Below are 27,302 nucleotides of genomic sequence, written 5' to 3'. Positions count from 1 at the left end.
CTTAAATAGTTGGATGAAGAAGTGAAGAGGGTGTGAATGATATTTCCACGTGATGACAATTTCTGCCGTTTCTTTTCGTTTTGCCCCACAAACCAAAGTACATTTTGGACTTTACAACGTGCATCTTTATATTGAACCTCCTCTACAAGATATTATTATCACACGATCCAAATTACGGCTATATCAAATACCCGGAGCTACAATCTGAAAGCTGATACTCCAATGATTCTTCTACTGCAATGAAACCCGCTGCATTGTGACCTCAATCTTCTCTTCCGCAACGTAATCGCAAACAAGAGGTTACTTCCGCAAAAGAAACATGAAATTATGAAGATTTCTTCGCATAGTACTATAAAAGCCGATGCAGAAGAATGGCGCAGATTACCACCGAGCCGCACGAGTATGGCTCGCAATAATTTTGCCAAAGACACTGCCACGAATAAGAATACTTTGGTCCCGCATGACCTGGTGCAAAAGACTTACGCACGATTGAATGATATCTATGCCCAACGTCTGTGTGATAATTGGGCAGAAGAAGCTGAACCAGCTAAGCATGTCTTTGAAGATTTGGCTATCGCCGCATTTATTATTGAACTGTGGCGTAGTCTATATGACATCTCTCCTAAAAGTGAAGCGTTGGAACCCAGCAGTTCAAAATTTCCTGGATTCGTGGATATGGCCTGTGGGAACGGTGTCCTTGTGTATGTACTCCTGATGGAAGGATACTCAGGGTCAGGAATTGACGCTCGAAGAAGGAAGTCTTGGAAGACATTTCCTGAGTTCATTCAAGATCGATTGATAGAGAGGGTCTTGGTCCCTCGGCCTTTTATTCATGCGATTGAGTCTGATGATATAGACATGGAGTATGAATTGGGCAATTATCCCGAAGGCACTTTTATAATATCCAATCATGCCGATGAACTTACAATTTGGACTCCAATAATGGCGGCTCTTGCTCGCTCAGAAGCACCTTTACCATTTCTTGCTATTCCATGTTGCTCCCATTCCTTTTCTGGAGATCGATATCGATATTCACCACCACAGAAAGAGAATATCTCCCAGGAACTGAAAGAAGATGAACCTGGATCACAGAAGAAATTCACAATCGATCAAAACGCACAACCTGCTTCCGGAGACCTGAAAGCACTACGATTCTTGAAAGAGAAGGAGAAGACCGAAGAAGGAATATCTGAATCAATGTATGGATCATTGGCTGCGAAGACCATGGAGGTCGCGAGGGAGATTGGTTATGCAGTGCAAGAGAATAAGCTTCAAATCCCAAGTACTCGGAATATTGGCATCATTGGCACCCAATCGGTAAGTACTAGGGAATATAGAGATATTGAGAGGGTTATTTTGGGAATCGTCGAGCGCGAATGTGAAATGGATGGAGGGATCCAAGTTGCTGCGAAGAAGTGGGTTGAGCGTGCCCAGAATTTACATACAAGCATTGCAGAAGGCATTGCAGAAGGCATTGCGATGCATTGATTGTTAGATAATTGATTGTTAGAACCTATTAGCACAGTGGATTGAAAATTGAGAATGTCAACCCGAACTTTGTCACGCGGAGTTTTTTGATATCGAATATGATTTCCATTATCGACTCAACAGATGTCAATATGACCAGATTCAGTGAGCGCCAGACGGACTCTGAAAAAACAAAGGGTGGATGTATACTATATGATCGAGATTGTATTTGTATTGTATTTGCAAGCCCTGAAGCAGAGCAAGGAGCGAAGAAAGATGGTAATCGATAGTATACAAGAAGAACGGGAGAGATGAGAATCCCCAAATCAAACGCCAGATCAAATGCAACTCGCTATTCCATCCAAATGCAAATATTAATACGGATTGTTTCTAAGATGATGGCTTGGTTTTATCAGTGTTATCATGGTTTTGTGGGGTATCATCAGGCTGACATTCAGAGTTCAAAGCAGACTCGAAGCCTGCACTTGCTGCCGCCGTAGAATTTGGGATATTGGCCCCAGGGGACCTAGAAGCAGTACCAGCCGCACTTGCAGCTGCGGTTTGGCGGAGTCTCTTCATGCGATCAGAGCGTGCTTCACCGGGTAGACTACCCCAAACTGGTTCAACGGAATCAGCGCGCCAGTTGTTGCGTGGAGAAGCAATGCTGGCTCGTCGGGGTGACAATGGTGGTGTCAATGAGGCAGTGCCCACGCCACCTTCTCCCCACATACGCACACGCTGAAGCTTGCGTAGTCTGCCCAGTCCATAGTAGCAGACAACTGCGGTGAGAATAAAGCAGATGGCGGAGACACCACCGAATCCGAAGTCATCCTCTTCAATGAAGTTCTTCAAGTTCATTCCGTATAGAGCGGAGAAAAGGGTTCCCGTCGCTAGGCCTAGAGTTCCGATGCTAAACTTGAGGTCGAGAAGCATGAGAGAGTTGCGATTCGCATCGAGAATAGCCTTGACTCTGTTATGTATTAGCTTCACGTTTCTCCTGTTTTCGATGGCAAGCTTACACTTCTTCGGTGTTGCGAATACCAGTTACCAAGCTACCACTAGCCTGAACAATTTCATCGCACACCTTGTGATAAGATTCCAGGAGCATTTCCACCTCTTGATGGTCATCTTCTTCGCGCTCTTTGCCATGGGACCTCTCGGTGAGATACATGGCAGCTAGATCATCATCGGCCTCGAGCAAATCGTCAATGGCGTCTCGAACTAGTCGAGCTTTCTGCTCAAATGTACCAAGTTTCTTGGAGTATATAAGGAGATGTCGAAGCTTATCACGATCGATATCTTCTTCCAATGCACGAAGGACCCGAACAACCGGATCCCTGACTCCATTGAATTCTTCCTCCAGTCCCGTTGTAACGCTAATGAGGACGGCTTCCAACGCACGGAATTCGTAGGGCAGTGATTGTCCACCTTGTGCCACTTGCGATGATTTTTGACGTAGCTTCGCCTCAAGGTCATAGATAAACAATGATTGCATATATGAGTCTGTTGAACCATAGGCATCGAAGACAAGCACGCGATCCGACTTGATTAATACTCGGAGATGAAGAAGGTTTATGAGAATGGCGCTTGGTCGGACTAAGATGTGTGGTAGGGTAGAAGAGTCAATCTTGCGGAGGTCGCGAGGAAGAAGACCGTACTAAAAAGACAATCCAGTTAACAAAGCACCGAATAAATTAACAAGCATGCAATAAGACCAACCTTCGCAATCAACTCGAGCTTCCTAAACTCCCCATTCACCAGTGTCACATTCCCGTTGTTGTCGAATTCCGTGCATCGAATGCGAAGCTCATTAGAGGCCCTGGCAGCGAGCCCGCGACCAATGTTGAACATCCCCTCCGCCCCATCATCAATCAATGCAGGGCCCGCTCGGCTACCTTTATATTCAGCAGTTTTCTTCTGCTTCAGATCGAAGAGCCTTCGAAGGAGCGGCCGACGAGTAGTAGATGCATTACGGGAGATGATCAAAGGTTCAGCAACGGGTCGCGCATTTGTAGTCTGGGGTCGAGAAAATGTGCCAGGATGAACATCTGCTTTAGACTCCAAAGCAGATCGCGACTGACCAGGACACACCCAGTTTGAAGAATTGCGAGGTGACCCAGCTGGAAACTGCTCCAAGGCCCGAATGCGCGGTCGAGGTCGTGGCCGAGCGCAGATGCCTGGTCCGATTACAATCTCTGACTGCAATCTTAAGAATCGCAGCAGTGATGCCGACGGCACAGACGGCTTTAACGGAGACAGCATGCCTCAGTGATGTCAAAGAGCGCTGCGGGAAAAGGCGATGATCTCGAGTCGCGGCTTTTTTCCCGCGCGGACGAGATGTGCCGGAAGAAAATTGTTCCGGGGCGAAGTATAAACGAAAGAATGGGAAGGAAATGCAGAGTGTTTCAGGAAGAAGTTATTTATTTGAGATAGAAAGATAAAGTACAATTGCTTGAATTGTCATGCCAGATGATCCACGTGATACCTGGTAAAGCTGGGAGATTCTACATCCCGCTTGTGCAAACCTATGTATGTACCAAAACAGACTGAATAAACGGCCGCCGTCGCTTTTATGAGGATGTCTATCTAGGCTCAGACTGCGCTCAAATCATTCGAGTCATACTAATAACTAGTAGTTAGAGGCAAAACTTGCCAGGCATTATGCGGTATGTATGGGTTTCTCAAGACTATTTTCACGGAAATCCAACCATTGGCAGTAGTCGGTCTTCATCAGCAAAGAACAGAACAGCCAACTCTGCAATCGCCTGAGAATCATCATAAGGTCCGCAATCTCCATCAATAGAATCAACAGATCCCCATATTTTCGCGAGGTGGGAATTAAGATGGGAATCAGTCCAATTGAATGTACGTCCAAATTGACGGCACAATTCACCAGTAGCAAATGCATCAAATTCAAAATGGCCTTGCAAAGTAAGAACTCTTTCAGGATAGAAAAGTCCTTGAATAAGGCATTTGGAGGTATTTCCAATATTCATCCACGGGTCAGGAAGTGAAAGCGCATTTTGGTCCATGTGAGAAGGAATGTCTTGCGATGGCGTGACAATGTCACCATGTATGACTTGAAGTTGAACTGGTCGCTCCTTTGAGAATTGATCGAGTGAAGAGAATCTTGAACTAAATTGAGTGTTCAATATAATGGGATGAACACCGATTTCATGGCCTTGAATTGAAGGTTCAACGAAGATTTTGGAAATTTCTTTCCCAATAGAGCATTTTTGACCTTCTAATAGAGCTTGACCTATAAGTTGATGCCCGAAACAAGATCCATATATCTTGACAAAAGGAAATTCTGTAAAAATAGTTTGGATGAACGTCCGCAGTGCCGGAATCCACGGCAAATTATCGTATGCCGCGGCAGCGGCACCAGTAACCAAGATCACATCAATCGGACCAGCAGAGAACTGGTCAGTTGGGACGAACAGATTTCGAGGACTTGCGCGCATGAAAGAGAGAGGTGGGTATGAGCCTCCCACGACATCAAAAGCTGTGACATGGATTTCGATAGGGCCATGTCGCAAATTTTGTGCATTTTGGTTGAGACGTTTGGCTGCTGCTTGAAGAAGAGTGCGAAATCGCGAGCTGTGCAGACCACGCTTAGCATACACGGCGGGACAAGGTACGTCTGTGTCGAGGACTGCGATGTGTACATGGTTTCGAGGAATGTTTTCGTGGGATGGTTTTATGAGGGGCATAGTGGAGGGACGATGGTTAGGAAAGTAATTTCAAAAAAAGGATTATCAGCCCTCGATGTCGACTACTATAGCCAATAGGGTTACAAGAATACTGTCCGCTATTGGAAATACTGTAGTATCTTCTCGAGATGGGATTTTTCTGATTTAGAGAAAGTGACCCGCAGAAATCCCCCTCATTCCTGTCGGAGATCATCCGAGGGTTTGTCGGCTTGAGCTTCCGAGGAAGATATCCCTTCTACATGATGGGGCTGTCCCTTGCATGAGTGGACGAAAAGAACAAATTATACGAGAAGACTCTCTGAGAGTATCGGTATATAGTTGTTTTAGCTCAGAATGAGAATATCCAGAACATCATATAGATCATTTTCCTCATGTAGACTGTACACGGCACGGGTCATACATCGGATCTACAGATAACCACTCAGAACGCTTGAAAACCGGACGACCATCTTTGAGCATGGCTACCAGGCTTTTATCAACCCGATCTAAGACAGTAATGTCTTCAAGCGGGTTCTCTTTCAGTACGAGAATATCTGCGAGGGCCCCCTCTTTAATACATCCGAGCCGATCTTCCATTCCTAAGAGTTTAGCAGCGTTCACAGTGGCAGACTGGAGAATTTCCTTCGCACTGAGAACAGAGGAGCGAATTCTGAACTCCTCATTTTGTAAAGAGTGCAAGCCTGCTAAAAGGTCTGATCCGTAGCATATCGTTGCTCCTACCTTTTGAAGGGTTGATAGTGCAGATAGACCACTTTCAAGAACCTTGCGGTTCTTCTGCTGGCTAAATTCATCGAGGAAATGATCGAAGGGAGGCCGGGTCATGCCTTGGTATACAATAAGAGTCGGAGTGAATATAACACCCTTTTCTTTGCAGTAAATTGCAGTCTCCTCGTCAATGAAATTTCCATGTTCGATTCCTCTCACCCCGTTATCAACTGCGTGACGGATTGCATCGACAGTATAGGCATGAGCCGTGACGTAGGTTTTGGAGTAAGCTGCTGTTGTTGTTATAGCGCGAATTTCCTCCGCCGTGAATTGAAGCATGTCAAGTGCATCGGCTGGTGTAGCAACACCTCCTCCGCACATTATTTTGATAAAGTCTGCACCTTGTCGCAGCTCATCTCGTGTCGCGGCCAGACACTCTGGAACGCCGTCACAAATGCGGGCTAAAGCAGGCGAATGTCCACCACAGCATTTATACTCTACTCCCTGATAGCTGGCTCGTAGATCACCATGACCTCCTGTTTGGGAGAGTGCCTTTCCAGCGATGAAAAGCCGAGGTCCGATCACCAATCCTTCTTCTATAGCTTGACGAAGAGATGCATCTGCGCCACCCGTGTCGCGGACAGTCGTGAAGCCACGCAGCAGCATCTCTCGAGCAACAAATGCAGTCCGATATGCAAGAGTATTTGGGGTTGCCGATAAGATATCCTTGAGTAAAAGCGATCCTGGTGTTGCTATCAGATGAACATGGCAATCGATAAGACCAGGGCAGAGATACTGGCCCTCCAGGTCGACTGCGTTGGCATCGGCAAGTAAAGAGGGATCCGCATCCCCGGTTTTCACCTCAATTACGGAGCCGTTCTTTAATTTGACAATGGAATTAGGTACGACCTTTCCCAACTCGGTATCGACCACATTGGCATTATAGAAGGTTATCTCAGGCGGAGGTGTTTGAGGTAACCATGGCTTGCTGCGTAGATTGCTGGCCATCTTGATAGTGGATCAAAGTCGAAAGCCGATATGTGTTAATCGCTTCAAAGTTGAGGATTCTGGAGTGAGGAGAAGTGAAGAACAATCTGCAAGGAGACACTGACTTATCTCAAGCTGTACAATGATAAGCATTATTTATCATCATGGGGTAGAAGTACAAGTTCGTACTAGTTATAGATCCTTGTTAGTGTTCTACCTGGGGTTACATCCGTTCGGACCTCTTGAAGCGGGGAATCAAAGAGCGATTCACCCCAGCAGCTTATTATTCTGGTGGTGCGACTCCAAATGAGGATAGTCCTTATGAATAGTGCCATATCGCTTTGGGTCTGTCTTTGACTTGAAGTTGGTGGGTTGTTCTGTGCATGGTTGGATAACCGGCATGCATGATCATGCAATTCCCACTCTTTGCCATTCACAAATCTCGATAAAGCGATGAAATCAGGACAAGTCAGACTAGAAATATCTAGTCTTTATTTATTGTGGATTATTTCAATATCAATCAATGATAAATTACCTGTCTCTATCTAGTCTTTTCACTGCCACATGCCAACTCGGGAGCTTATCCGGTGGTCCCCACCGCATCGGACCGACTTGCCGACTCAACTTCTCCAACTCCGAGATAAACTCCAATGTCTGAAGCCGAAGTTGAACTATTCTATATACAATGGTAGCTTCAAATCAGAATTCACGATCAGCCAATGCGTAAGGTGCCTCGATTGTTCTTTAATCAATATTTCTGCTAAACCCGGTCCAGATGCGAGGCATGTCGTCGGCGGAAGGTGAAGTGTTCCGGTGATCAACCTTGTCGGGGGTGTTTGAAGCATGGCTGGAGCTGTACTTTTGGACATCCAGGTCGAAGGAGATTCTCAGAAGCGTGAGTCACTCACTGCTATATCTCAAACCGTATTGACCATCGAGCAGCCAGGTACAGCATCTTCTTGATAAAATTAGATCATACGAAGAGAGGCTGGGCGGTCAAGCTTCTGGTATGCCTTGGAAGTTATAACATTTCACTCGGAGAATATCCCATATTCTGATTGATCCATTACAGAGCCTGCGACGCTTTCACCAGGTGCTTCAGGTCCAAGTTCGAGCCGACAAGGCGATGCTGAAACATCGGCAAGCAATGGGCGCACTCGGCCTGCGGGTCTTTCTTACGAAGAAAGCGTTTCTGCAATAAGTCCAGGTACGTTATATCGACTTCTGACTTGGGAATCATTGGCTCTGATGACAGATTAAGCAACGGATCTCGCTTCTGGGCCGGCATTCGAGTCTCAAGCCAAATCCCTCCTGGATAGATCATATTCAAGTCCCCTTGAACCCTCCAGAGATACACAAAATACAAATTATGACCGCCCGCAATCACGATGGGAATCTGTTGATACGATTCTAGAGAATACAGCCGATTTTCTCCCTTCACTTGAGGAATCGCAGCATTTACTCGAACAGTTTCTCTTTTACCTTGGTGTGAGCCAACACTTTTTTGATTCAAGAACCTTTTCGGATACCCTCATGCTGCTTTTTCAGAGCCAGCAAACCCGAGAAGAAATTAAAAGATCTTCTTGGTACACAGAATATCTTCTCGTGATGGCAATGGCTAAACTCATGGACGTGGAATCCCCAGCCAACCATCCGCCCGGTTCCGCTCTTTTCACGGAGGCATTGAGTCGACTACCTCCACTACATCATCTTGGGAGCGAGGGCATCATTTCAGTCGAGATACTCACATTAATTGCCACATACCTGCAGTGGTGTGACAGGAAACATGATGCATATCTTCATGTAAAGCCACCTCGATGCGTAATTCAATTATATTTGAAATGGAACTGACTTTATAAGATCGGCCTTGCATTACGCCTAGCCATCGCGCTTGGCTGCAATCTCCCGGAGAAGGAGCAAGATTGCTTGCCTTCTCAAAGTGCTCATAGAGTGAGACTATGGTGGACGGTTTACATGTTAGACAGGTATGCTGCCATATGATGACTATACTCCCTATGAAAGGTTCTGATATAAGCAGGCGACTTTCGTCTGGCCTCGGCTTGGCTGCTGGCGCCGATGAGCGACAGCTTCGAGCTGGCTTTCCCCGACATGTGGCAGGCTTTCAATCTCCAGTTGCATTAAACATAAACGTACGAATTGCACGAATAACGGATGAAATTATGTCCTGTAGGTTTGGAAGTGAGTTTTCTACCTTGAATTGGATACTGACACTGGTAAAGCGCTATATGGGAACTCATCAATTACACAACTGGCTTTGGTCAAAACAATCCAGGATATATTGAAAGAATTATCAGACATCGGTAGATCATTCCCCACTGCACTTGTTTTGGATTTCACTCGACCTCTGGGGACAGTCACACGGACAGGTTCTTCTCTATACTTGATGCTCTTTCAGGTTCGTACTGAGCTATGCAGCCAAATTTGATAGCCGCAAAACTGACTTTATCCCTGCAAAGGCCATTATCCTATGCACACGACCGATGCTGTTGCGAAGTGTTCGGTTAAAGGTCGAGCAACAGCAAAAGACGGAAACGACAGAGGTTGTACCAGACATGCTTGCACGGCTGTGTGATACTTGCAGTGAGGCAGCCACGCGAAGCTTGGCAATATTGCATTCGCTACAGCGTCAAAAAACAATACGTAAGTCAGGCTGAATACTTAATGCAAATGCAAAAGCTCAAATCTTTAATACAACTTTCGATCAGCCCGGTACGGCTTTTTCGATCTCGACGCAACATTTTCAGCAGCGTTTGTTCTCGTCATGGAAGGCTTCATAAATAGTTCGCAAGGTGGACCGCCTCCAGCTTTGAAACAGGCTTTTGAGGTCCTACAGTTCCTCGCCCAATCAGGGAACTATGCCGCTGAACAGCGTCTTCAAGATATCTCGCAGTCTTGCTCTCATGTATGGCCAAATCATACTTTTAACATATCTTCACCAAATCAATTATCCCCTCGGGCCAATAGGAGCGTGGAAATGAGAGGTATTAATCGAGGGGATGAGAGCCAATTGCTGGAGCCATGGGCAAACCTACTTTCCACAAATACAGCTTTTGGTGTACAAGATGATTGGAATATTGATTTATCTGGGGAAGCGGAAGATATCTACTTCAGTTTCAATAACCCAACTCTCCCATTGACGGGTGTCGACTACACGGATTGGTTAGAGATTGAGAAAATACTGAATGGCCCAGAGGGGCTACCAGGCTAATAAGATAAGACTCGTCAGCATTTGGACGGGAACAAATTCAATTGTCGGTGGCTTGAATGACAAAGTACAAATCCCAGTCTGCATATGTGATATTGCACCTTTCGAGAGCGGCCTATGTACCTGTACTGGTATCACCAAGCAGAAGAACCAAGCCGTCAAGAGCAGATGGAAAAAGTGAAAGCATAAATTTGCTGTTCAGGCTCCCTCAAGCCTCAGCCTCTGTGCAATCCTCACCTGAATCTCGCGAATTATCAATAAAAAAGAGGATAGATCCGCTTAAAGAGGTAGCAATAACACTTCCATGATCCTCCCCTTCATAAACGTTCTTCTTCATAATTCCAACTCGTTCACTTGCCTTTAAGCATACATACATCTCATCACAATTATCTGCCATGCGCCGTTCAGCCGCGCTAAGTCGTCGCTTTGCGAAATCATCAGCGGACTCATCTTTCTGTTGCTCGGGTGTTTGCTCCAGGGAACCGTAAGACATCCAGACGAGAGGATGGTGGTGAACATCTGATGATTGATAAAATGCATTCTCTTCTTCTATGATGAATTTGTCATTCCACCAGATTGAAGGACTGGCAGCAAGGTATGCGTCAAAAGACGTGGGTGCAGTGAATAATGTATGAAGAGCAAAAAGAGCACCATACGAGTGTCCGAAAAGTGCTGTTTGGCGCACTGAGACCTTTTGGAAAATCTCGTTAAATAGGAAGCGATGGACCTGGTTGATGAAGCTAAGAAGAATGTCCGCTCCCCCGTGTGGTTGAGGATAAGATTTTCCATTCTGGTCTTTCGGTGGTGTATAGTTCTCGCATGGCGGGGTGAGATCGAATCCTCGACGAGAACTATAAACAGCATCAGACATTAGATAGGAAATGCCGACAATGATTGTTCCTAGTTGGTGACGATTGAGTCCATTTCGTCGTACGATGTCTGTGGCGGAAAGAAACATTGCATTTCCATCTACCAGGTAACTATAGATGAAGTGTTAAAAGGTTTTCAATTCGAGGCATTATTTGCCACCATTTGCCTGCGTAATTCCAGGATTTTATTTGGTCTTACATTACATTCGTTGGCTGTGAAATGTCAACAACTTGTTCCAGTGCTGGCCATCCCAATGGCCAAGCAACTTGAATAAGATATGGCTCATTTCCCTCGCTAGTGGCGCTCCAGTGAGCTATATTGGGAATGAGGCTATCATTCTTCTCAACGAACTTCCATTCACCGCTCATGGTTCAAGTTGTATGCTCGTCTAAATCTGTCAATATAGAGACGAGAAGAGATGAGGAACAAGTAAGCTACAAGTCGTAGAGGAAGGTAGGGCTATTAGCTCACTGTTTCTCGGAGTATGAAAATTGTCAACCACTTTCGGTCAAAATAGGCGAATCCCTTCTAGAAGTTCATGTTGGTGGGCACATTTCCAACTATCGAGCCACATGTATCCCGCCTCTCCCCGAGCCCGTGGGGAATCGAACGCCGAGAAAATCCCGTTTTATAGGGTCTCACCACTTTGAAAAGAGATGGGGCTCTCTTTAATCCTCTCCGAACCTCGTGAAAATCAGCCTATTCGGCTCTACTCCGTGATTAAAATACGGCGGGTTGTCTTGGCGCGCCCTTCTACGGCTTGGCAGAAGTTATCTGATTCGATCGTGACTCTGGGACGCGTAGGCTGGGGCGAATTCGCTGCAAATCAGATAAGATATACTTTTTTGATATAAGCCACGGTTAAAATAAGTTCCCCTGTTCGGGAATAAGCTTGCACTATAGTACAGTGACTACCAGTAAGTGCCATTGCCGGATTTTATGTGGATGGCAGTACGGGCGTCGTCAATTCAATGCCTTGGCATTTAATTTAATGCTTGAATAGGCCTCGGTCCCGGTCAAATTCCGATGTATACAAGATGGACACATAGGATTTTCTTTTGGCACTTGAATTTTAAATGCTGCAATTCCATTATCAAGCTTGTAAAGGGTCATTTCTAAGGCATAGTACATCTCTAGACACACGTGGCATGACAATGTCAAAGCAACTTGAACGAGATATTGACATCGTTCCTGTGAACACTGGACCAAGTGACATTCAAAATGATGCAGTCTTTGCTTCCGATCTGGAAAAAGGACCACAAATCTCCTCCAACGTGCAAGCCGGAGTTCAAAAAGCTGGCCTGTTACGTGCTGCATGGACGAGGCAAGGTCTGATTATGGTCTTTGCAGGGTAAGTTAAACCATTCGTATTAATGATGACCTGAGCTAATGTTTCAAAGTCTTTTCCTTTGTACGTTTGGAATCAACTTTGCGGACTACTCGACTCAGGTTTATACGCCGTACACAACCAGCTCGTTCAAGCAACATTCTGCCATGAGCGCAGCCAAAGTGTTGATGAATATCGCACGTATTTCAGCGTATCCTATGATAGCCAAGCTTGGAGACGTGAGTTTGCATTTGAGCTATCAACTATCATCAGAGACGAAGTTAATCTCTTCTTAGGTTTTTGGCAGAGCTGAGATGTTTATCTTCTCTATTTTTGCTTCTGCTCTTGGATATGTGATTTATGCTGCCTGCACGAACATAGCTCAATATATTGTATGTGATTCTCATTCTATATCGAACAGTATGCTTCGAAAAATCTCTAATGTTGACTCGGTAAAATAGGCTGCCGGTATCTTCGAAGCCATCGGATCAACTGGGTACGCTCTCACGCAGCAAGTGTTCGTTGCCGATATGACTTCGCTCGTCAATCGTGGCGTATGGTCCACACTTCCAGACTCTTTAACGACGATACCAACGCTTTATATTGGAACAATCGTTGCGGAGCGAATCCTCGCCCATTCAACTTGGCGTTGGGGCTGGGGAATGTGGGCAATTGTTCTACCTGTAGCTTCTGTTCCACTCATAGGAACAATGCTCTTCTATCAGCGTCGTATCCCGAAGACAAAAGCCTTGACCAGCAACTCTCTCGGATTGGAGTCTGGTCAGCCTTTGTGGAGAAAAGTCTTCCAGTTATTTTGGTACCAACTTGATCTGCCAGGCGCAATTTTCCTTCTGGCTGGGTTGTCTCTTCTACTTGTTCCGCTGTCCTTAACGGGCACGACGAATAGCGACTCTTGGACCCGGGGCTCTTTCATAGCGATGCTTGTACTTGGAGTTGTGTTTCTTATTGTGTTCTTGGTTTGGGACGCTTGGTTCGCTCGACAACCCTTTGTGCCATATCGTATGATCAACAACCGTACTGTCGCTGCGGCCTGCCTTCTTGGGGCCCTTGATTTCTTCCATTATTCGGTCTTTACTGTTTTTTTCACGAGTTACCTACAAGTTGCAGGCCATTTTGCTGCGGGACCAGCGACAAGAATTGAGTGAGTTATTACCCTAACACTGATACATCAGAAAACTTTCTCACATTTTCTATAGCAACTCGCTTCGAGTTGCTTTCCAGGTGGCCGGAATATTTGCCGCGTTTTTCATGAAGTATACGAAAAGGTCGCAGATATGGGTTCTGGTCGGCGTCCCGCTTTGTGTTCTTGGAATGGGGGTCCTGCTACATCTAGTAGACATGGGGAATGGCCAAGTGGGAAGCGAGGTGGCTTTTATAACAGCGAAGTCTTTGATTGGTATCGGTCGAGGCTTTTATCAGACTGCTGCCCAGGTTTCAGTCCAAGCAGTGGCATCACGACAAGAGGTTTCAGTCGTGACTGCAGTCTTTTTTGCTTCCATGAGCGTGGGAGGGGCAGTTGGTACTAGGTATGTTCGCACCACACACCCCATTGAATCTTGCGAAGCCTTCTCGAACTCTTTTCTGAATACTTGTCATATAGTGTTGCCGGTGCGATTTGGCGCAATACGCTGCCAGACAAACTTCGACAATACTTACCATCAGAGCTGAAAGACCAGGCAAACTCTATATTCGGCTCGATAGTTGTTGCTCGGAAATATGTCATTGGCACAGATGCTCGGAATGCAATTGATCGCAGTTATCGCGAGTCACAGAGGCTCTTGGCTATCGCTGCCTTGGTGTCGCTATCACTCATGCTCATTGTAATGTTCTTTTTGAAGAATATTAAGCTAGATGAGAATGGAGGTACAAAGGTCTCTGAAGTGCACGATAACTCGGAGGGCATGCCAGAACCAGAGCCAGGCAAGAAAAATAGTCAGTAGATATGGTAACTACAGGAAGTTGCTTGTGGGACTTTATGTACTATAATTTATTCACAAGGTAGCATCTCACATTACTCAATCAAAATATCAGTATTCCATTTCTATTCGAGATCAAATAAGCTTAAGAAATTACTTCACAACGTTGGAAACTTCAAATTTCACGTTCCAACTAGAAAGAACCACGAGGCTTCTTCCCACTAACAGGACTCTTGCCATGGTGACCTTGATGCGTCTTCTCATCCTTGAAAAGCCAAAGCAGATCACCAACTGATCCATCCTTGCCTTGAATATACTCCCATTTCAGCGCCGTAGAATTCGCGACAGTCAATTTACTGAATCCAAATTCCTTCTTATTGAGCACAGCAGTGATATTAGTTAAACCTTGTCCACTGCTGAACTCGCTGTGGCTTTCTATATTACCCGCCATACCGTTGACGATGTGTGTCATGGACTTTCCGGCGTTGGTCAGATAGGTGTTTTTGTTCACAATTGAAGACGTATCGATGGTTCCGTTGACACCTAATGGGTAAAGACGCTCGTACCAATGAATGTGTCTGTGAGAATTAGCTCTGGTGCATTCTAGAATGGAGAAATCGAATCTTACCCAGATAAGTATGCGTCAACGCCGTACTCAAGTAACAGGTCCTCGAAAGCTTCGCGTATCTTCTTCTGGTAAGAAGAATAGGCGGAGCTGTACATAGGCCGATGGCTCATTACAACCACCCAAGGTGTTTTCTTGCGGTCCACACTAGCCAAATCCTTCTTCAACCATTTATATTGCGCGTAGGACTTGGTGTTCTTTACATTGTCGACAGCACCGAAGGGCCCGCTATCTGTAAGGAAGGTCTCTGACTCTTTGGGGTGGGTCTCGTTGCCAGAGATTTCCTCTCCAAAGGACCACTCAGGACTATTAGCATAGTCCGTTTCGCCATCGATTGAAACGAAATGAGCAAGACCGTAGTCAAAGGAATACCAAAAGTTTCCAACACCTCCTGTTTCTGCACCCGGCATCCGGAAACGATGCTGGTAAGCCGTGAAGTTTCGCTGTGAAGGTGGACAGCTATAGTATGTAAGACCATCCTTTGTAGCCGTTGAGTTTGACTCGTTTTTGTTCAGATATGCTGTCAGAATGTTTCCAGGTCCATCAAATTCAGCACAAGCGGCTTCGTGATTACCGGGGAGAACCATGTAAGGAATCTTCTTGGTAACGTTTCCTAGCCATTGTTGCCAGAGATCCCAGTTGGATTCGTACAGGACGCTCATATCACCTCCCTGTGCGCTACCCTCGTTGGGAATCTCGCCCTTGGGCAGAGGAGTCTTATACTCGTCTGGCACGGTACTCTCTCCTGGAAGCGTTGTGCCCGTGCCGTTGTAACAGACAGGCCAGTCATCAGAGCATGGCAAGATCCCCGAATACCAATCGTCGGCATAACTGATATCTCCACCGTGCCAGGCAAATGCGGTTCCCTCATCTGCTGCTTGGGTCAAGTATTTGTGCGTGCCCTTGGCATTCGTGTAGCCCATATCGTTTAAAACAGCGACACTGAACGCTTTAGGATCACCGGCTTTCTGTGCCGTTGTGAAGCTCAGAATATCAGATGTGGTGGTTCCATTAGCACCAGGAATTTGATAATAGTAAGTCTTTCCAGATTCAAGATTATCAAGAGAAACCTCGTGGAAAAATTGACTGCACTGCGTGATAGCTTTGACTTGCGAGCACGAAGGGGTACGATCGTAACTGGAAGATTCATCAGGATTCAGCTCATTTCCTAATATTTTGAACGAACAATCAATTCACTTACGTATGAGTATATCCCTTTGCAATGCGATTGAGTCGTCGAGGATCTTTTCCCCACTTGATAGTAGGAGCCTTTCCTAATCCGAAGGGTGTCTGATAATGAACATGCATTCCATCAGGGATATACGACAAAGAAATCACATTGATGTTGTTAGTCGGGTGCGAGGAATATGGCTTCACAGCTGGTGGTTCCACCAACCGAGCGAATCCCTTTCCATTGCCATTTATAGTGGGATCAACCCAGTCACCAACGGGAACATCAGGGCCCTTGTAGGGATACTTGGTGTCAACTGTTGGGCGGCCGTTGACAGCGACAGAACATGCCAATAAGGCTGAGGCAATGGTAGCCTTCATGGTGAAAGGAGATATTCTATGATTTTGCAATTCATTGGCAATTCAAGGAAAGTCATTGCCTTTTTATCCTGTTTACGTCCGTGGTGAAGCATCGATGTACCGCGTATTAGTTGTTGGTGACAACCGCGCTTGTAATTCTCCACGTGCATATGCATCACGTATCGATTGGGGGGGGGGGGGCGCGTTGAAGCAATTTCCTGGCATTTTGTAGCCGAAAGAGCCGATGTCATAAGTGGAGAAGCTTGTGTTCTTTAGTGCGTCTGGAATTGTTTTAGTATCGATCTAGTCCCGGTCTGGCTGAATTCCGATGGCACATGGTGGTTAGTAGGCTAGCGATTGGATAGAGAAGGATTTGGAAAAACAGGCGAGCCATTCGCTTTGGATTACATCGATTAATATCAGGATTAAAATGACTAGGACATCGAATGCCCGCGTTGTGCTTATTTGTCAAAGTTGTGATTGGTAAACCCTAGTTTCGACATTTGAGGAACACCAGACAACATTCCATGTTTACTTTTAGGATTGCTGGATTCGAGTGTAATGTAAACTGAGTATCATTCAATTTTTACATTCACAGAGCTTTGACTCGACTAATTTTCTTCTGAATGGAGTGAAATAAATAGAATTATTCCAATGCTAGACGAAGCCATTACTTAAAACCACAGCTGACCTCCCAGTGCGATGAAAGGAATATGGGTGACATCGAAAGAGACTATCATGGAAATAACTTCAAGAATTGCAAACATTCTGCAAAGGCCTTTTAGAAACTTAGGCAGTAAATCACTTACCATGGAAGTCTCGTATACGACTCAGTACAAACAGGAGGCATTTCCTCAATTGACCCATACAAAGCCCATTCCGCCAATTTCTCAGGCTTCTTTTCCACCTCGTCATGAACAGCATATACCCATTTATAAAAATCCTCCAAATCATCATACATGCGCATCCAAGTCCGAAACCAACCATTTGACTCCCCCTGCTCCCTCTCTCGAATAATCCTCGCCTTATTAGAATCCAATACTCGCGCCCGCATCGCCATCCACACATCATACCGTTCCCGAAGAAATCCCAATTCCTCGACCGTAAAGTAATTTTCCATGGAGCACTGGGATCGATCTTTGCTTTTTACGAGATTATTGGGTTCTTCGGCTATGTTTCGGATTTCCTCTTGCATTGCTTTCGGTAATTTCTTTAGTTCTGGTTCGAAGAGGAGACAGTGGAAGCCGTGGCCCAATCTATATGTAAGTTCCGAAGCCATTTTCAGGAGATCTTTCTGGAGGCCATTTGCTAGAATCATTCCTAGTGGACCGGCTCCGTTTTTTTTGGCGTAGCATTGTAAGCAGCGCATGTCGTCGACCTCGTTTGGTGAGAGATTCCCTATGATTCTTGTCAGCCTTTTCTCGACCCATAGATCGTAAAGAGTCTATGGCATTTTAATACTCACAAGGGTCTCTGCAGGATCCACCAGAGAGCCTTGCGCCTGAATAAAATGCTCGATGTTCCTTCCACTTCTCGCAAAATGGACATCGAACCATATGCATCGTCCAGAAACGATCACGTACATCAACCCGATAAATCGCGTAAGATGGTGGATTAACGCTCGGTCTTTTGTTTTGTAAATTCTCCCAGAATCGAGGATAGAAGCGATCGAGAATAGTTGGGATCCTGAATTGACGGGCTCGAGTGTATGGAATTTCTGTCGTTCTATTTGTCCCAAGGAGGAAGATGTTTAATTGTCCGGATTGATACTTGCATTCGTGACATTTGCGTAGATGTCGATTATAACCACAGCGTATTTTCTCAATGGATTCCCTCTCAGCTTTGAAGATGGATTTTTTCTCATTGATATCTAATTGGATGAAGTTGGATAATGGCATGTTTTCGAAAACTTCCCATCCGCAATTCAAGAGTTCGTGGTATGTTTCGCCGATACGGGGGCCATAGGCAGGTTCGTTCCAGCGATTCGAATTAGCGAGTGCATATCTTCGTCGAATTCTTTTGTCTTGGATGTACTGCTCGGATTGGCTGCGCTTTTCACGCTTGGTATGCGGTAAATAAGGATTGACCTTTGGCGTGACATCCCACGTACTGATATGGGTTGATGCAGGAGAACCTGGGGAGGGTTTACGGTACGCTAGTCGGAGAAGGGAATGATTGTCGAACTGGTCCTCTGGTAGAAGACGAAGGCATCCAGTACATGCCCAGCGCATGGCCTTCCACTCTGGCGTCGTCCATCCTGGACTGAGATCATTGGTGGCAGGGTCGAAGAGGGGAACTATTCCACCCTCTTTTTCATCACATTCTAGGTGGAGAAGTCTTTCAAGGAAGTGTTTTCGGGATGGCTGGATGACTTTTCGAAAGTGACGATTGGTTTGGCTGGTTGATATCAAGCTGACGGGGTCTAAGAGGCGGATGATGGCACATTGAAGCTCGACGGGAATGCTGGTGAAAGACGCCATCTGTCGGAATTAAATTGAATTGTTCTTTTTTGGAGCTCACGAAGTCAGTCCACTTTTTATATCCAGAATAACTTTTGTTTTACAAAAAAAGGGCCAGTTATGTTGAAAGTGCCAAGTTCATCCATCCAAGCAGCTACTAGTCAATCGCGCGTAAAGATCGTCGGTGGGGGTGCTGCAGCCTTATATTTTGCCAATTTCGGGGAACGAAAGAGGAAAATCAAGCAATGATGATACAATTAAATATAGTATTCAGCGTTACGGTTGCTAAATTGGAACTTCCAGTGTGAATTATTGAGGCTTCTACGTTCTGGAACAAACAGAGCTCACGAGAATAAATCTCGATAAGCAATTTGCCTTCGAAGGATCTCACTTGCACTACATCTGCGAGAATATATACAATGTACACGGTTCCCTTCCCATGAGCGCTGGAAGTCAGACTTTTAGACAAAACGCTGCAACATAAGATAAAATGCACAATGTCCGCAAAACCATGCCCGCAATGACCGGTAGGTATCATGAACAAGAAAAGGCGCTCCAAAGCACCAGGGCAAAAAGGAACAGCTCACCAGTCGTCATCGTCGTCCTTCTCATCATCTGTCAAGAATAGTTAGCAGCTGGCTCATTTCCATGAATAACAATGGGATATAAAACAAGAGACTTACCACTTCCGCTAACCCGCTGCTTTCTCTTGCTCAGGGCATCTTGCAGCGCACCAGCCAGACCACCTTGCTGACCACCACCAGAACTAGATGCCGCAGCGGTTGTCTCGGCTGCACTACCCGGAACCATGGCAGCACTTCGATCTTTCTTGTCCGACTCCTTGACCTTCTTAAGGCCACCTCCGCCTTGGCCACCCGAGGCACGAATAGCAGCCATGAGATCGTCCCGTCCTCCAGAACTCTGCGGCAACGGCGGAGGTGCCCCTCCAGAAGGTGCAGGTGGTGGTGGTGGTCCTCCAGCTGATCTTCCCGGGGGAGGCGGAGGCGGTGGTCCGCCAGGTGCCCCAGAGCCAGGGACTGGAGGTGGAGGTGGAGGCCCGGAACGACCTGGAGGTGGAGGTGGTGGAGGTCCTCCAGGAGCACCAGAGCTTCCTCCAGGTGGAGGCGGAGGCGGAGGGGGAGGTCCGCCAGGTGCGGCTGCTGGGGGAGGTGGTGGTGGTGGCTGAGGAACAGATCGAGCAGGGGGAGGGGGTGGGAATCCTCCCGGTGGTCCAGAATCGGCCGTGGGTGATACAGGCGCTCGTGGTGGAGGCGGGGGAGGTGCAGCAGGTGTCGATGGCGCAGCGCGAGGAGGCGCAGGCGGAGGAGGCGAGGTTGGTCCCCTTGCAGGCGGGGGTGGTGGAGGACCAGAAGGAATTGATGAATTGGGAACTTTGGGGGGGTAGCTGAGGTGGTGCTGCTGCTGCAGGACTCAGAGCACGAGGAGGGGGAGGCGGAGGACCAGGTGGAACAGGGCTGCGACTTGGAGGTGCAGGCGGGGCGGAAACCTTGCGATCTCCTGCAAATGGTGGAGGTACCCCAAATCGTGGCTGACTGCCGTCCATTGGATCCTTAGGTGGTCGCGGGGGCGGAGGTGGACCAGGAACGGGTCCTGTAGCTGCTCCTGATGTTGCTCGAGGTCGTCTCGGCGGGACAGGCCCGGCGGGTTCGGCGTATTTCCCTGCATCTGCAAGTGGAGGCGGCGCATTGAATCTTCGAGCTGGCGGAGAGGGCTCACGAGGGGGAGGAGTAGATGCAACTTCTTCAGTCGTATCTGTTCGAGCTTTGCGAGATGGGGGTGGTGGTGGGGGACCACGTCGGCTTCCCGAACTTGTTCCGGTACCTTGAGGACTGATCGTATTCGCTTTGGGGGCAGCCGGAGGCGGCGGTGGAGGAGCGCGCGGTTTCGGTTGGTCGTCAACAGGAGGAGCAGGCTCGGCGGCGCCTTGCTTTTGTTGTATATATCCCATAATGAAATCGGAGTTCTCCGCAATTTGGTCTTCCGTAATACCCATCTTTTGCAACTCGTCCATCAATGGTTTCCATTCCGGATCTTTGGGATCAAACGGTAGTTCTGCCTTGGCAGGTGGCGCGCTGGGGGGTAACGAAGGAGGTTTTAACGATGGCGGTGCCGCTGGGGGAATAATTGACTGCGGCTGGTGAGTAGGATTGGGACCATGAGTATTGCGATGCAACAAGCTCCCGAACAAGGATCGACCCTTGCCATTGGAGACTGGTGCAGGGCCTTGTCCCCGAGAAGAGGCAAACGGAGTCTGTTTAGTCTCTTTGCTGACATTCTTCTCCCGCTCCTGTACTTTCTTGATGAATGTCTTTGCTTCCTTCTCGTCGGCGAAGGAGAGACCAGCGGCACAGTCTTCAAGCTCAAATGTGTGAAAAAAGGTTCGATCTTGGTTATAAGCGAAGTTGTCGTAGATTTCTTGATCCCAGATTACACCTCGTCCAGCAGGCTATGGCGATTAGTAGAGTCAGCTGGTTGAACGACACTCTCTTCTCATACAGGGCGTTGTGCTATGGACCACCTACCGAGACATCAACGATCTTCAACCAGCATGTTCGACCGACAAGGTCATTGCAAACTACCGCCGCGCCTTGGATACCAGTGTAGGTCCATCTTTGAGGGTCTGGATAGGCAACATAGAGTCGTGCGACAGCTACAGCAAAGATCTTATTGGCGGGTTTCGGAACATTTCGCTTAACCGTTTCTTTATCGGCATCGCTGAGAATTGAGGGCATGACGAATTAACGTTTGCCCGGGGAGGGGGGTATGAGAGATGTGAGGAAGAGAGAGCGTGACGTTGTTGAGTGGGGAGGGCGTTAGGCCGGTCGAAGGCGCATGGCAAACGGGCGGTGCAGCGGGATTGAAAGAGCGGACCCCAACAGACCGACAAATAAAGAAATGGTAGATGGGAGAGAGGATGACCCAGGGAATTCAATGTTCTCTTGAAAAATAAGAAAGGGTGGAAAGTGTGAGGTGGTATAAGAAAAAAAGGATCCGACCGGCGGTTGCCTTGGAGGAGAAGAGGAGGAGGAGAGGAGGTGAAAGACGAGAGTTCGCAAGGAGAGAGAAGGTGGAGGGGCCAGGGTATATTGGAGGTACTTGGCAGTACTCGGTAGTCCCGCATGTTAAGTATGGGCCAGGTGGTATTTTCTAGGTACTACTATGCGGGAGCCGCATGGAATGGGTTTCGATTGGGCCATATCAATTGGGACTGCAATTAGTGAAAATATATCCAGATCCAACTGAATTACGGATAACTGAGGTAGATTTGAAGAGTTATCTATGATTTAGGTAAGTTCTCATATATATTGTTCATACCATGGAGGAAGTGTGAGTAGATCAGTCGACCACGGAGGACTATTACCACAGGTATATTGTTTCGAATATCCAGTCTCTGTCCACAATCCTAGTATCTCGACTATGTAAAATACAGCTAATGCTAATTAGTTAAACTATTAGTAATATCCCATATATCATAACTTTGAATTATAATCCTCAACCTTGAATGACTCGCAAAATTATCCGTTGATTGTACAACGTTGACTGCCGCCGACGTCATCCCGCCGAGATCTATAAAACCGATGAGATCAACTCAATCTAAACTCTTCCTCTCCCACCTCACACGATTTTCCTTATTCATAACTACCAAATACAAATAACACTATTCTGATACAGCTTTAGCTATGCCCATCATTCCAGAATCCTCGGAATTCCCGTCAGCTCCTCAGAAGGAGGATAAGGGGGCTCCAAACAAGTCAGGCGAGCAGCAAAAGGCATCTGCAGAACAGCATCTATCCAAGGGCCCTCAAATCCCCAATGGTAAGTAAAATACTACAGATTGTATCTTCTATTTTTTTTTTTTATGATCACCATGAACAATCTCGTTTTGAGGCTTCCAGGTGTGCATAGCTGATCTATATATTGCAGACATGCCACCCAAGGCATCGAGGGAGGAAATCGAAGCACGTATGAAGGAGTTGAACAAGCCTGCTAGCTAGATTAGCGAGCTGTGCCTACTTTCTATGTCAAATAATCTTTCAACACTCTACTTAGGTAGTGAGCAATCTACTTGTACCTGAGTACATATGAAAAAAACTCTTCGCTCGATGAACTACTACAATGCAATTGGTCGTTTGTCTTAATTAAACAACCCTCACTCAACTCAGAGTAGAAATAATCTGAAATAAAGAGAATCAATCCATTACAATAGATATTTACTTTCTTCATCAATTTGAAAATAATCAAACTAAAAAGAATGAGAAAGTCCATTTCTGATGTATGCTCATTACATCATACACACGTGACCACGCGTGATCCTCGCCGACTCGACTCGTTTCTCTCTTCAACGCGTCAAGAAAGGCTCCTCATGCCTCCAGAACGAACAAATGTGCCGGTGAAGCTGTCCTTGCCGCTGGTAAGCTCACATGTCACCAAAATATGATCTGTTCACAAACTAAGCAGCTCTCCAAACCAAGCAATACCAGCAGGACATCTTCACCGAACTACGCACGGAGGACGAGCTGGTTATTCTGGCTCGTGGCCTCGGCTTGCTCCACTTGATTGCGAATCTACTACACTTTTACGATGCGGCGGGGAATAATTTGGTTCTGGTAGTCGGGGCTGACGATCAGGAGAATGACTGGCTCGGAGAGGGTATGTCTATGGATCTCAAGCATACATTTCCAATAAACTGATGCTCTGAAATGATAGCACTGGCGGAACATGCCGCGATAAGCAAGGCGCCTTTAGCCAGAGGATTGAAGAAAATCAATACGGAGAAGGCATCGGTGCCAATGCGGTGCGTTTGGCTCAAAATCACAGATGTACATGTCAAAAGATGCGCCGTGCTAATTATATACAGAGAGCGGATCTACCGCGAGGGTGGTATTCTGAGTGTGACATCCAGAATATTGATTGTTGATTTGCTGTTGGGTTTGTCATAAAACCATGATTCTCAGAGAAAAATATCTTCTCACCCGTGCACTAGATATGATTGATCCAGAGAAGATCACTGGTGTGATCATCTTGCATGCCGAAAAGTAGGGGACATTGTTTAGCCTGTCAAAACTCTTAGCTGACATAGTCACAGAGTCCTCGCGACATCCTTAGAAGCATTCATTGCTCGTGTTTACCGACAAAAAAACAAAAATGGCTTCTTGAAAGCTTTCTCCGATGCACCCGAACCATTCACCACCGGATTTGCCCCGCTAGCTAATATGCTCCGGAACTTGTTTCTACGCAAGGCATCTCTATGGCCCCGGTTCCATGTATCGGTGGCCGAGGCTCTTGAGGGAAATCGCAAGGCCGAAGTGATCGAGTTAGAGGTCCCGATGAGTTCAAAGATGCGTGAAATTCAAAACGCCGTTCTTGAATGTGTCGATGTCAGTGTCGCTGAGTTACGGAAGTCAAATACTGGCTTAGATATGGAAGAATGGACCCTTGACAGTGCTCTACATCGCAACTTTGATGTCATGATCCGACGACAGTTAACTCCCATCTGGCACCGCGTTAGCTACAGAACAAAGCAGATCGTTAATGCCCTGACTGATCTTCGAGGCATTCTTCAGTAAGCATGTTCTGTCAACGCTAGCCTGTATAAATCACCTAATCGTATACCAGTGCTTTACTTACCTACGACTCGGTGTCTTTCGTCAAATATCTGGACACGATCGTTACAGCTAACTCACCAGCCCCTGGAGCCAATAAACACAACGATTCGCCTTGGCTGTTCCTTGATGCTGCGCATGTGCTTTTCCAGACAGCGAAGTCCAGAGCATACGAGGGAAAGCTCAGCAAGGATCTTGATCGTCCCTTAGGGTCTACAACATTCTCGGCTGAACTACAACCTGTCCTTGAACCGCTTCCCAAGTGGGATGTTCTTTCCGAAGTCCTCGGCGAGATCGAACATGATGCATATCTCCACCCAGCAAGCCACGATGGCTCAAACAGCACCATCTTGATCATGTGTAGTGAACGACGAATATCCCGTCAACTTCGCGAATACATTAGCACAATGCACACTAATATCGGGCGTACATCCAAGAACGAAACTTCAGAGGATGGTCCTGCCGAAGATAAGTCGTCAGCGGGTGTTCTGATGCGCCGCCGTCTGCGTGACTATCTCAACTGGAAACGATCGCTCGCCAATATTAATAAAAACCTCTCCCTATCAGTTCGTGACGGCGACTCTGGGAAGCCTGGCATATCGTCAGGCCAACAACAAGGAAGGCCGCCACCAAATAAGCGCCGTCGAGTACGAGGTGGTGGAGCAGTTAATTCAGCCTCTGGACGTGTGCCAAATGCCAGCGTTCAAACGGATGTCGAAATGCCTGATCAGGTTGTGAGCCTTCTCAATGAAATTCAGCCCACAGAGGTTGAAGACAATCAAAAAGAAGAGATCATCATTGACGATATGATGGATATGGATGATTATTACGAACTTTACGACATGGACGACCTAATCATGATACATCCCTACGATGGAGAGAAAGATGGGCAGATACTCGAAGAGGTGCGGCCACGATACATCATTATGTACGAGCCAGACCCAGCCTTCATCAGGCGGGTGGAGGTCTATCGCAGCTCTCATGCCGGAAGAAACGTGAAGGTATACTTTATATACTATGGGGGGTCTGTGGAAGAGCAGCGCTACCTCAGTGCGGTGCGACGAGAGAAAGACTCTTTCACAAAATTGATCAAGGAGAAAGGCGTAAGCTCATCCCTACTGTATTGTCTACGACAAAATCCGGCTCACAGATGTTTTCCCACAGAATATGGCCGTCACATTATCGCACGATAAGAGTGCTGAGGATCCCCAAGAACAGTTTCTCCGTACAGTCAATACCCGCATTGCTGGAGGCGGCAGATTAGCAGCCACTGCAGCTCCTCCGCTGGTAGTAGTGGATATACGAGAGTTCCGAAGCGCTCTGCCTTCTCTCTTACATGGAAATAGCATGGTTGTCATGCCCGGCACATTAACCGTTGGCGATTATGTTCTGACGCCTGATATTTGTGTTGAGCGCAAATCAGTCAATGATTTGATTTCTTCTTTACGGAACGGTCGTCTTTATAACCAAGCCGAGAACATGCTTCAGCACTATAAGAATCCACTTCTTCTCATTGAATTCGATCAGAACAAATCATTTACCTTCGACGCATTCTCGACTGGTCCATCCTTTACGACTGAATATGGATTTTCCTCCTCTGGGTCAGCCATCACCTCGAGTACCAGTTCGCTAGCCAACCCCTCCAATCCGAAATCTCTTCAACATCTTCTCGTCCTTTTGACACTCGCATTCCCTCGTCTCAAGATTATCTGGTCCTCTTCTCCCTATCAAACAGCCGAAATATTCATCGAGCTCAAAAAAAATGCACCCGAGCCAGACCCAAGTCGAGCTGTTATTCTTGGCACCGGCATAGATTTCACAGAAGCTTCGGATTCAGCCAATGGCAATACGACAACTGGGATTCAAAGCCGAACATTCAATCAGCTCCCGCAGGATATGCTTCGTGCAGTTCCAGGGGTAACACCACAGGCTTTAGAACGACTCATCTTTGAGACCGATAATCTCTCCGAGGTTGCGAACATGGAAGTTGAGCAGCTGGATCCGATAGTTGGTAAGGAGGCTGCTCGGAAAATCGTTGGCTTCTTCCAGAAGAGTGTTTTTGAGGATTAAAACAGTAATTGGTTTGAACTAGTAACATGTAATTATAATCACCTTGAAGATAAATAAGTCATTATCTACAATGAGTACTACTCATTGTAGTACTTTGGATCTCCACTGACTAGGCGGCACACTATATACTTTGGAATTGGTATTACCGTATTCCGTACAAACTACTGCTTGGCTGTCCCCTCTACTTTTGACTAATTGCCTACTTTTTAGGGCTTAGTTACTTTCCAAGGCAGAAAGTTTCGCGAGAAAAAAAAACACTCGTTCACAACGAGTGAATATCGAACTTATGTCTATTCAGGCTGATACTGTCTCGTATGTGGATGGACTAGGATTAAAACACACTTTAAACTTATCCTCATATTATACTACGTTACTGTAACACGCTATTTACGTTTAATACAACAAAGTATGCATCTCCACCAGGAGATACGTACTTTTTATTCTATGCAATATCAAGAATGACACGGCCTCACTCTTCCAAGTGTTTTATTGTGCCGTTGCACTCGGACAGTAATCGTCCATTCTAGTTAGTTATTTAAGCCCAGGGCGTGCTTACTAGCAGATCAAGGGTGATCATGCATACCACCAAGTTCGTATAGCGTACAAGTCCTCCCCTGAGCAAATGCGGCTAGACAAGCCCTAGGACGAAAAGACGTCGCCAAGCGTTGCCTAAGTTGCCCGATAATATCCGGTAGGATGTTTGTACATAGTTATACAGTCATTACTTGAAGTTCCTCCGTTGCGTCCGTATCCGTGAGGATA

The 27,302-nt window shown here is 46.6% G+C and overlaps 12 protein-coding genes across 12 annotated transcripts; 5 read left to right on the top strand and 7 right to left on the bottom strand.

Moving 5' to 3' along the window:
* Nucleotides 1-402: 402 nt before the first annotated feature.
* trm44 (tRNA (uracil) methyltransferase) lies at nucleotides 403-1,488 on the top strand (the record flags this gene model as incomplete). Its single annotated transcript, XM_056639195.1, has 1 exon — nucleotides 403-1,488. The coding sequence occupies one exon, from the start codon at nucleotides 403-405 to the stop codon at nucleotides 1,486-1,488; it is 1,086 nt and encodes a 361-aa protein (XP_056504952.1).
* Nucleotides 1,489-1,857: 369 nt separating this feature from the next.
* Nucleotides 1,858-3,729, bottom strand: N7469_000274 (CorA family magnesium transporter; the record flags this gene model as incomplete). Its single annotated transcript, XM_056639194.1, has 3 exons — nucleotides 1,858-2,437; nucleotides 2,487-3,124; nucleotides 3,187-3,729. The coding sequence occupies 3 exons, from the start codon at nucleotides 3,727-3,729 to the stop codon at nucleotides 1,858-1,860; spliced, it is 1,761 nt and encodes a 586-aa protein (XP_056504951.1).
* Nucleotides 3,730-4,160: 431 nt separating this feature from the next.
* On the bottom strand, nucleotides 4,161-5,180 carry N7469_000273 (uncharacterized protein; the record flags this gene model as incomplete). The annotated part of the gene is made up of 1 exon (XM_056639193.1): nucleotides 4,161-5,180. One exon carries the CDS (start codon nucleotides 5,178-5,180, stop codon nucleotides 4,161-4,163), a length of 1,020 nt encoding a protein of 339 aa, XP_056504950.1.
* A 369-nt stretch (nucleotides 5,181-5,549) lies between these two features.
* Nucleotides 5,550-6,893, bottom strand: N7469_000272 (metal-dependent hydrolase family protein; the record flags this gene model as incomplete). Its single annotated transcript, XM_056639192.1, has 1 exon — nucleotides 5,550-6,893. The coding sequence occupies one exon, from the start codon at nucleotides 6,891-6,893 to the stop codon at nucleotides 5,550-5,552; it is 1,344 nt and encodes a 447-aa protein (XP_056504949.1).
* A 664-nt stretch (nucleotides 6,894-7,557) lies between these two features.
* On the top strand, nucleotides 7,558-10,101 carry N7469_000271 (uncharacterized protein; the record flags this gene model as incomplete). The annotated part of the gene is made up of 10 exons (XM_056639191.1): nucleotides 7,558-7,595; nucleotides 7,648-7,767; nucleotides 7,845-7,879; nucleotides 7,945-8,079; nucleotides 8,134-8,675; nucleotides 8,733-8,857; nucleotides 8,911-9,059; nucleotides 9,113-9,288; nucleotides 9,350-9,533; nucleotides 9,599-10,101. 10 exons carry the CDS (start codon nucleotides 7,558-7,560, stop codon nucleotides 10,099-10,101), a joined length of 2,007 nt encoding a protein of 668 aa, XP_056504948.1.
* Nucleotides 10,102-10,306: 205 nt separating this feature from the next.
* N7469_000270 (alpha/beta hydrolase) lies at nucleotides 10,307-11,336 on the bottom strand (the record flags this gene model as incomplete). Its single annotated transcript, XM_056639190.1, has 2 exons — nucleotides 10,307-11,078; nucleotides 11,167-11,336. The coding sequence occupies 2 exons, from the start codon at nucleotides 11,334-11,336 to the stop codon at nucleotides 10,307-10,309; spliced, it is 942 nt and encodes a 313-aa protein (XP_056504947.1).
* Nucleotides 11,337-12,122: 786 nt separating this feature from the next.
* On the top strand, nucleotides 12,123-14,256 carry N7469_000269 (uncharacterized protein; the record flags this gene model as incomplete). The annotated part of the gene is made up of 6 exons (XM_056639189.1): nucleotides 12,123-12,319; nucleotides 12,369-12,534; nucleotides 12,592-12,687; nucleotides 12,757-13,457; nucleotides 13,513-13,842; nucleotides 13,917-14,256. The coding sequence occupies 6 exons, from the start codon at nucleotides 12,123-12,125 to the stop codon at nucleotides 14,254-14,256; spliced, it is 1,830 nt and encodes a 609-aa protein (XP_056504946.1).
* A 169-nt stretch (nucleotides 14,257-14,425) lies between these two features.
* N7469_000268 (purple acid phosphatase family protein) lies at nucleotides 14,426-16,408 on the bottom strand (the record flags this gene model as incomplete). Its single annotated transcript, XM_056639188.1, has 3 exons — nucleotides 14,426-14,810; nucleotides 14,861-15,994; nucleotides 16,059-16,408. The coding sequence occupies 3 exons, from the start codon at nucleotides 16,406-16,408 to the stop codon at nucleotides 14,426-14,428; spliced, it is 1,869 nt and encodes a 622-aa protein (XP_056504945.1).
* Nucleotides 16,409-17,192: 784 nt separating this feature from the next.
* N7469_000267 (F-box protein) lies at nucleotides 17,193-18,867 on the bottom strand (the record flags this gene model as incomplete). The annotated part of the gene is made up of 2 exons (XM_056639187.1): nucleotides 17,193-17,785; nucleotides 17,853-18,867. The coding sequence occupies 2 exons, from the start codon at nucleotides 18,865-18,867 to the stop codon at nucleotides 17,193-17,195; spliced, it is 1,608 nt and encodes a 535-aa protein (XP_056504944.1).
* Nucleotides 18,868-19,429: 562 nt separating this feature from the next.
* N7469_000266 (WASP family protein) lies at nucleotides 19,430-21,599 on the bottom strand (the record flags this gene model as incomplete). Its single annotated transcript, XM_056639186.1, has 4 exons — nucleotides 19,430-19,461; nucleotides 19,530-20,265; nucleotides 20,318-21,313; nucleotides 21,390-21,599. 4 exons carry the CDS (start codon nucleotides 21,597-21,599, stop codon nucleotides 19,430-19,432), a joined length of 1,974 nt encoding a protein of 657 aa, XP_056504943.1.
* A 948-nt stretch (nucleotides 21,600-22,547) lies between these two features.
* Nucleotides 22,548-22,862, top strand: N7469_000265 (uncharacterized protein; the record flags this gene model as incomplete). The annotated part of the gene is made up of 2 exons (XM_056639185.1): nucleotides 22,548-22,683; nucleotides 22,792-22,862. 2 exons carry the CDS (start codon nucleotides 22,548-22,550, stop codon nucleotides 22,860-22,862), a joined length of 207 nt encoding a protein of 68 aa, XP_056504942.1.
* A 368-nt stretch (nucleotides 22,863-23,230) lies between these two features.
* On the top strand, nucleotides 23,231-26,540 carry N7469_000264 (ssDNA endodeoxyribonuclease RAD1; the record flags this gene model as incomplete). Its single annotated transcript, XM_056639184.1, has 6 exons — nucleotides 23,231-23,278; nucleotides 23,349-23,517; nucleotides 23,575-23,662; nucleotides 23,954-24,430; nucleotides 24,484-25,573; nucleotides 25,635-26,540. 6 exons carry the CDS (start codon nucleotides 23,231-23,233, stop codon nucleotides 26,538-26,540), a joined length of 2,778 nt encoding a protein of 925 aa, XP_056504941.1.
* Nucleotides 26,541-27,302: the final 762 nt, after the last annotated feature.

Source organism: Penicillium citrinum (assembly GCF_028827155.1).
Source record: "Penicillium citrinum strain IBT 23319 chromosome Unknown utg000001l:1.0-4955037.0:1.0-4956770.0, whole genome shotgun sequence".
NCBI classification, from domain to species: Eukaryota; Fungi; Ascomycota; class Eurotiomycetes; order Eurotiales; family Aspergillaceae; genus Penicillium; species Penicillium citrinum.
This window is presented reverse-complemented; position numbering and strand designations above follow the sequence as displayed.